At 37.3% G+C, this 8,416-nt stretch overlaps 2 protein-coding genes across 5 annotated transcripts in view; one reads left to right on the forward strand and one right to left on the reverse strand.

Annotated features, from left to right (window-relative positions):
• Positions 1-535: 535 nt before the first annotated feature.
• dgcr6 (DiGeorge syndrome critical region gene 6) lies at positions 536-2,641 on the reverse strand. 2 transcript variants are annotated; one of them, XM_014992545.2, is made up of 6 exons: positions 2,406-2,641; positions 2,242-2,326; positions 1,806-1,966; positions 1,564-1,664; positions 1,339-1,479; positions 536-1,210 (listed from the first exon to the last, which is right to left on the reverse strand). In XM_014992545.2, the coding sequence occupies exons 1-6, from the start codon at positions 2,434-2,436 to the stop codon at positions 1,133-1,135; spliced, it is 597 nt and encodes a 198-aa protein (XP_014848031.1). In that variant the 5' UTR covers positions 2,437-2,641; the 3' UTR covers positions 536-1,132. The 2 variants fall into 2 exon arrangements, with proteins under 2 accessions (XP_014848031.1, XP_087865147.1); XM_088009021.1 differs by having other exon boundaries at positions 2,242-2,640.
• A 771-nt stretch (positions 2,642-3,412) lies between these two features.
• Positions 3,413-8,416, forward strand: part of rasal1a (RAS protein activator like 1a (GAP1 like)) — a 25,447-nt gene continuing 20,443 nt past the window's right edge. For 2 of the 3 annotated variants that reach the window (XM_014992534.2, XM_014992535.2), the window contains exons 1-3: positions 3,414-4,067; positions 4,324-4,380; positions 8,397-8,416. The exon at positions 8,397-8,416 is cut by the window's right edge and continues 94 nt beyond it. In XM_014992534.2, the coding sequence (XP_014848020.2) occupies positions 4,003-4,067; positions 4,324-4,380; positions 8,397-8,416 (142 nt within the window). In that variant the 5' untranslated portion in view covers positions 3,414-4,002. Of the gene's footprint in view, positions 4,068-4,323; positions 4,381-8,396 lie in introns of all 3 variants that reach the window. The other variant, XM_088009012.1, reaches the window with a different exon arrangement.

Raw genomic sequence — 8,416 nt, forward strand, 5'->3', positions numbered from 1 at the left:
ACCTGCTGGGTAGACGAAAGCATTTGTTCCAGAATAATCGGGATAAACTAGAGAGGACAGATCCTTAGTGATATATTGTCAAGATCTGCCCTCCATCTGCTTTAGAACAGCACAGGCTGCAGAAATTGTGTAGATTCTTAACTTTCCCCACACACTCACAATTATCAATGCTTGTGAATTCTTCCAGTCAAGCAAGACACAGACATTGCAACTTTTTTGCTGATAATCTGTGGCTGATTGTAGTATTTTGACACATTTAAGACCCTTTAAATCTGAATCTGAAGAAACATGTAGGTTAAGGTAAAATAACATTTTAATCTAAGATAATTTACACACAGATCTACCGGAAATATAATTTTGTGCTTTGCAGTATGTTTGTGGTACATAGACAACAGGTTTCAGTTCTATTAAGCAGATTTCTACTTAAGGTTTATCCAGATGATGGGATTATTCCTCATATTAACAATGTCCACTTCAGGAAGCAGAAAAAATGGGTCTTTCAAAAGTGTGATTTATGACTTCGGGTGACATGCAGTTTTTGCCCAGCTGTTTTATTTATGAAATTTTTCAAAAAAACAAAACTAACCTAAAGACTTATTCTTCACAGTTTCAGCAGATTAACATTCATTAGGAACATAATTGCAAAAACAAAACTTTACTGACAACTAAAGTAAGATCACACATGTCATGATAACACTAAACTCAATAAAACCAGACCATAAACTAATAACAGATGAAACTTCCAAGTGCACATGGGACAAAGTAAGTTTTGTGGATTAGTGCAAAAAAAAACAACCAAAAACTGGAAATACTCAAAACTGTGGGTATTTCTCAGAAAGGTAATGAGAGATACATAAGTGTTTAACAAAACTGTCCCCCTGCTTTAAGTCGCAGCACGAAATAACAGGCAAAGTGTCCTTAAGAAAGTTTGCAGTGCATTAACAGGAATTAGGTCCACTTTTATCATTTCTTAACTATGATGTGGTCTGTCAAAATGTCCCACTGTTCTCCTTCAGGCCAAAACTTAATTCTTCCAGGATGTGGCCAAATCTTTGATCACATCTTTTTTTTTTTTTTTTATCTTTTGTATATGAAAAAAATAGACAACACTGCCTCTGTTGGCACATCTTTCTCAGAGCAGTCCAGCTTGCGAGTCCTTCTGCTGAAGCTTGAGAATCAGTTCAAGCAGGTTCATCTGCATCGTGAGCTCCTGCAGTAATATGCATAATTGGTCGAAGAGTGGTTAGAGAAGATGTAAATCTGCATCTGATGGATGTTTGACTCATTTAAAAAAAAAAATCTGTTTAGAGTGAATCAGAAAGAAATAAGAACATTTACCAGAGGATTAGTGGTGATGTAAAACCCTGGGACTCCTGCCTTCTCCAAGGTGTTCTGCTGGTCAGTCACTTTTTGGTCCATTTCTACAACAATCTTCTTATCCATCATCTTTTGCTCATCGCGAACCCGAACTTCCAAAGCCTGAAACCCATAAACAAAACATAATACACATAACAGTCTGGAATTCCTCGGTGTAAACATAACTACTGAGGTTTTATTTCTCACCTCAAGCTCAGTTTGTTGGCTTGTCTTGAGAAGTGAGAGGTTGTGCGGCTTGCATGACTGTAATGCATCCTTGTGTTTTCGAACCAGATCTTGTTTGAGTGCTTAGGGGGGAGGAAAAAGAGTTAAAATAATTTGTAAGTTGCAGGCAAAAAAAAAAAAAAAAAAAAAAACTAAGCGAATTTCTGATTTATAATTTTTATGAAAATCTGTTTTTGACTACGTTTTGTACGACTGGTACAGACCTTGATGTTCACAGTGCAGCTTCTGCCTTTGGTTGTACAGATTTTTTTCTGTCAGATGCTGAATATCCAGGAGGCCCTGCACAATCTCATATACTGTGCCATCAATGAGGGCTAAAGCCAGGTCGCTCAGCGTGTTGTAGGTCAGCCGCTGCTGGAAGGAGCTGATCAATGGGGAAAAAGAACAAGTCATAAAAGTCAAGTTTAAACCTGCCTGTGTTCTGACACTAAAATACATTTACAAGTTTGTTGTTGGTATATTTTAGCTTCCATAAATAAATATTCTCAGCAATGTAGTAAAACAGAGTTACCATTATGATTTTTATAGGCGACAAACTACAGTACATCTAAGTAAGTAATGCGAGTTCTATTGAATTCAAGTAACTTTAGTTGCTGAAGTTATTCTGTAGGGAAGATATTATGAGGAAAAAAAACATACCTTGGTAAGTCTTTGACTAAAGTTTGCAGTTCAGATAGCAAGTAGTAATGTCTCTCCTGTAGTTTTGTTGAATCACTGTCGGGTACTACGGGATAATCATCCATGTTTTTAAACTATAAAAACAACTGCTTGAAACGTTGGTCAAAATAGATAATGAACGTTACCAAGTTCAGCTAACCCCATTTTACTGTTCATGGCTCAAACTTTAAGAAGGAACATCGCTGAAGTAATTTACAACACCATGGATATAAACTATTATTTTTTTATGTTACTAAAATCCGAATAATTTTACAAATCTATGTAATAAACCGAAGCAGACAAGTTGTTTTAACTGTATGTCTGTTTAATCTAAGAGGACCCCAAAAATAGCTGCCTGTAAACCCGCCTGTCTGTATTTGCTGAGATTTTTCTTCTTTGAATGTTTTTGGTGCTTGGCAATCAGTACATAAGTGTATTGCCGCCCTCTACTGGACTAGGTGTGGCAACATAAACCGGAGAAAAGTTCCATGAACCTTAACTATTAAAATGAGAACTGAATGAACTTATGAATAATTTTTCCACATATCATGTCATATTTTTTGAAGTAATATAAACTTTTTCCTTCAACTGCTTTCTTTCTTTATATCTGTTACATACCAATCATGAGTGTCAGATTAGTTCATGTCCACTTTATGTTTCTCTATAACTTTAATATTTTAATATACATGCAATTGGTTGTCATTGTTGTTCCTTTATTCCTGTAATATTTTGATATTTTTTTACTTTGTTCCTTGATGAAAGACTTGACCTCTTTCAATACCAAAAGTCCACATTTTGGTATTGAAACCCAAAATTGTGACTTTGTGTAACGCGTCTCATAATTGCAATTAGGGAAGACAAAAACTTGGGCTGTGAAAGTAAAATTTATAACTTGTTGTTAGAATTTGTTTCAATATTTTCTCAGACTCAAGGTCCAACCAAAAACAAAAACAAAAAACGTGGGATAAAGAAAGTCACATGAAAATTAAATGTTTTCCTCAAGTATACGGACTTTCTTCAATTATAATAAGGTTTTTTGATAACAGCTGAAAGTGACCATTTGAATTTTAATCTAGCTTCCTAACAGCGCCCTCTGGAGTCCAGAGCGCTGTGGTAGCAGCTGTTACAGACTTGGTCGCTTTCAACTTTTGGCACTCAATACAAATGGTCAACAGATGGCGCTTTATATCAAAGGACAGGAGCTTCAAATTTATTGTCTAAAATGTATTACGACTGTTACGCAGACGCTTCTACAAATAGTGCTACCTGAACTAAGTTGTAATTTTATCCCGGAAACAGAAAGGAGTTTCTGACTTCGCAGAAGGAGAACCACGCCTTGTGGTTTTGTAAACAAGCTATTAAACCCGTTTATTTTACTGTTTTTGTTTTTTTTTTTTTTCATCTTAATACTATATTTAAACCCCATTAAAAGCTTCTCGGATTGACTGAGGCTCGCATTGTTCACTCCATCCATGGACTGAATTATTTGGTACAACAGTGGACTGTAAAACCGAGCCCCATGTAAAGTAGATTTACATGGGGCTCGCGGCTTTAACCCGCTCCACTGACTGGACCGTGAAGCGCGCCTGGGTCGCGCGCTGCTGGTGGGCAGAGCGCCGTCACGAGCTGAAGGTGTCATGAAACGGAGAAAACTCACTCGCAGAAAGGCAGGGGGGCTATTTATACCAGCTCGCATGGCAACATAAGAGATACTCGGCGGATAAATACATTACCGGAGTGAAAATGGCCCAAAACACGTCTCTTTATTTTCGGATTGTCGAGGGCAGGAACCTTCCGGCCAAAGACGTGTAAGTAATTTCTGAATGGCATGTGCTTCTGTGTTGCAGCCTTACCTGATAAAATTACCTACGTCTAAAATTTGGTTTCCGAAGAACTCTATTTTGATTTCTCATTTGAATAAATTCAAAGAACCACATGTAAAAAAAAACAACAACTATGTTTACCTGCTCGTATTGACCTGAGCATCATTAAAAAGGAAAAAGGAAATGTATTTTAATTAATTACTATGTGACCATCCTGCCAACGTTTTCTCCTAATTTTCAGATCTGGGACGAGTGATCCTTACTGCATCGTTAAAGTTGACAATGAAGTTGTGGCCAGGTGAGCTCTGTCCGTTTCAATCAACGTTAACATAAGGTTTCTGTGAGGAAAAACAGGTTTTCTTCTTTACAAACATAAGCAATCTAGTCAAAATGGTCTGTTGAGACATAATTTATTACATGTTATATTTTAGTAAGGATGTAACAAATAGTACATGTAACCTTCATTGGTTACAAGTGTATGTAACCCATGTGGAAGGTGTGTTCAAACACCCACAGCATGGCCCATTTCCACTGCTAGAGAACCTGACACTGCTCTGGCCTTTAAACACCTTTAGGTAACCATGGTGAGCATGCATCAATTATTGCAGGGGGCACCTGTAAGAAAAGAAAAATACTGGGGAGATGAGAGAATACACCTTTTTACAGGTGTCTTTGAGATTTATTGATAATCTAAAAAAAAATTTAAATGAAAAACAAAATTCAAGAACCTTAGTAAGGAAATGGGAAGTATGACTGTTGTTCCATCTGGAGTGTTGAAAACTGCTCAGTGTTTCACTGCAGGCACTCACATTATCTTTCACTTGCTGTGTTACTGGGCAGTTGACTCTTGAGTGTGATTTCCAAGGATGATGAGCCTGGTAGATTGCACTGGGAAATAACGGACACACAAAACTCTTTCTATGCTCAGTATGACACTGTGTTTTTTCCCAGGCTGTCATTCGTGTTAACTATTTGTTTTAATTAGTTTTCATCTGTAGGGTTTCTGACTTTTTCCCAAATTGTTTGAATGCTCTCAAAATTGCACAAAAGTAATCCAGTTTAAAAAAAAAATTGAAAAAAAATTATTAGACTTATTCAGTTAATACCTGAGTATGTGTGACTCCAAGATGTGAACTATTTAGCATCTGAAATCTTAGTCACAGGCTGATGGTCGCAAACATTGATCTGCAATAAATACAACAAAACTTTTTATTGGCCAACAATCATTATGCAGTGTCAGCTTTAAGCTTAAGACTATTCCTCTAGTAGAAAAGCTAACATTTTGGACTAATTAAATATAACCTTTGACCAAAGCTGTTTTGACTTGGGCCTGGAGTCTCTTATCAAACAGCAGGCAGGCAGCAATGGTTTTCCTCAGGATTGCAAATTAACCTTTATTGAGCATCTGAAACTCAGTCTCTGAACATTTCAGGAACTTTGTTATTTACGTCTCGATCCTTTCTCAGTCACGTTGGGCTGGTTAACTTGGATGCTTTCTGTAAATGTAGCAAAGCTTCCACTTAAAGCTGTTGACAATTTGCATCAAAATAACACATCATTATTAGGATATATAACATTGTGATTATATTTTATATGTTGTGTGATGTCACATGTCATTAGTAGTTAGTGTAATTTCAAATATTTTTGTTGCACCTCCTCAGTCTCCTTGTCTCACAAAAATATCCATACCCTTTGAACTTTTGAACATTTTGTCACATTACAACTCCAAACTTCAATGTATTTTGTTGATAAGCTCATATTTATGCTGCTTATCCTTCTGTTTCTCAGCCCTTAGATTCACACTTCTCACAGCTGAATAGATCAACTAACCACCACATGGTCCTTGTCATGCAGTGACCTGTCCCTGTATTGATATGCTCTAGTCATTTTAGTTCTTTGTCAGATCCTTCCATCAAGCTTTGCTTGCACCTGAGTTTTTCCCCTCAAATTATTTCCTGTTTATGAAATACAAGTCAACTCATGTTTTTTTTTTATTTGGAGATTTTGCCTCATTCCTATAATAAAGACCTTTTAAAATGTTTTCCATGAATTCTTATCAGTTGGGTCCTCTACAGTCATAATTATGATAGAACTAGTTTAGAAAACAATATCATAAGTTTTGGAAAACATCTGGAGCATTGTCTGTTATCTGAAAATGGAAAAACTATGGGGCCTACCGTACTACTAAGATATGTCACCATGAACCTGAACTGAAAGACTGAATAGGAAGAATATTACTTAGTGAAGCAGCCAAGGCAACTGAGAGCCACAGAGATCCACGCAGAATCTGACAGGAAAACTACGGGTTGTGCTCTCATTCTGCCACTTCATGGATACTTTACTTCAGCAGTGGCATTGACGGTGGTTAGAGTTAGTGGGAAAATGGATTAAAAGACAGAGCGATCCTTGAAGAAAACTTGTCAAAGGCTGCAAAGGACATGAAACTCTGATTAAGGCTCACACTTTTTATGGAATCGCTTAGATCAAATATCAATATTTGTCAAGACTTTCGGAGCCTCAAGTAGACCAACACTATTTTACGTTGGTCTATCATATTAAATCCAAATAAAAAATATTGTCTTGTTGTATAACTGTCTTATGAAGAAGATGATCAGGGTTCTCAATCATGTTCTTGATTTTATGAAGACTCCTTCTTTGCACAATATGTAGTCCCTAGAATATCCTTCTTTATCTAAGAAGGTAAACTAGCTAAACCTAAGTTCACGGCTCTGATTCTTCTACCCTGACAAATCAAGACAGAAGAGATTGCACTCTCCACAACAGACTTGTAAAAGAGATGCACTGACAGACCGAAGCTTCCTCAACAAGTATTTACCATAAGACCTTCTTCATCCCTGACCACTCAGCTCTGATATGGTTTTGTTAGAGCTTCCTCTCTGGCTTCATGTATGCTTTCTTATTTTCTCTAATCTTGACTTTACGTTGCTTCTGTATGCTCCTCAATAGTCCCCCATCTCCCTTCCTGAAGGCTCTTTTTTTTAGCAGTTCCTTCGGGTCACTGTTAGTCAAGTGTTTGTTACTGGAGAAGCATTTCACTTTGCTGGCTGGTATGATGTTGTCCATGCAGAAGTTTAGAGTCAGTCATACACTCAGTAATGGCATTGATTTCATCTCCACATGACTGGAATCTACGTCTTCAGCCTCCTGTGACCATTTTCTCATAGTTCTTTGTTACAGGCTGCCTCTAAGCAAAGGATTTATATTTAAGACAAGAAAGCTCTCTGACTTATCCAGTGAGGTTTGTGGATCCTCAATGGGCAATTAGGGGCATTTGGAGATTTATGGATCTCTAACTTTTGCATAAAACAAAATCATATGTTTTGCTTTCTGTGGTAGAGGCACTGACAAGGTGTGGAAACTTTGGAAATGTAGCAGAGAATGAAGCGTGATTAAAATCTCCAGATATTTCCACAAAAGCACTGGAGTGTTGTGTCTGTAGCTTAGCAACATCTGAACTGATCATATCACTTGCATTCTCTGCAACAGTTGATGGTGAGATTTAAGTGGTTTCCAAAATAAAACTTTTGAACTCTCTTGATGAATAATATGAACAAAATATTGCTGCTAACAGTTTTCTACCTGGGCTGCAGAGACGACACTTCACAGTAAAATGTCCTGGATTACAACATCCGTTGTTGACGACCACTGCTAATCCTCCTCCGTTGCTTTTGCCGCTTCTCTTTAAATATCTGCCTGCTTATTGTGAGGAAGACCGACAGAGAGACATTGGAGTTGGTCTTAATCCCGCAGCCATATCTCAATGAACCACATAACGCTGCTTTCCATATACTCTGGCTGGAGTTCACCCAACTTGTTTGCAAACAATACCACATTGCCAAAAGATGGCTTGAACTTCCTCCTTTTCTCTCTACTCTTTGCTCCTGACTAATCTTTTCGACTAATCTGAAATTTGTTTCTGCAGTTGAGGTATTATTTCGGTTTTTGTAGTGTTACTTAGCTGCTCGTGATTGTAAACCACCTTGTTGCTATGGTTACAAATGTCAAAAAGTAAAAAGTATCACTAGAAATCTTTCCAGCTGCACACCATCCAGTACAAGAGAGAATAATTGTCCAAAAATGTTTCCACCAGAAAAAGAGGAATGAATGAAAGTAGTAGAGCTACTCCAACATGCTGCCACATTCTAGAAGAGGTAAAAAGTGAAAAGAGAATGAATGGGAAAAGGTATGAGGAGTATGTATTGTTTTGTAAAGCACTGTAGACATTAGAGGTGCATCATTCAGGCATTAATTTAAAAATGAACTCGACCAAACGTGTTGAACGTCTCTTTCCAGAACTGCTACAGTGTGGAAGA

This window comes from Poecilia mexicana, unplaced genomic scaffold (genome assembly GCF_051168715.1).
Source record: "Poecilia mexicana isolate PSO_F unplaced genomic scaffold, ASM5116871v1 scaffold_9, whole genome shotgun sequence".
Lineage (NCBI taxonomy): Eukaryota > Metazoa > Chordata > Actinopteri > Cyprinodontiformes > Poeciliidae > Poecilia > Poecilia mexicana.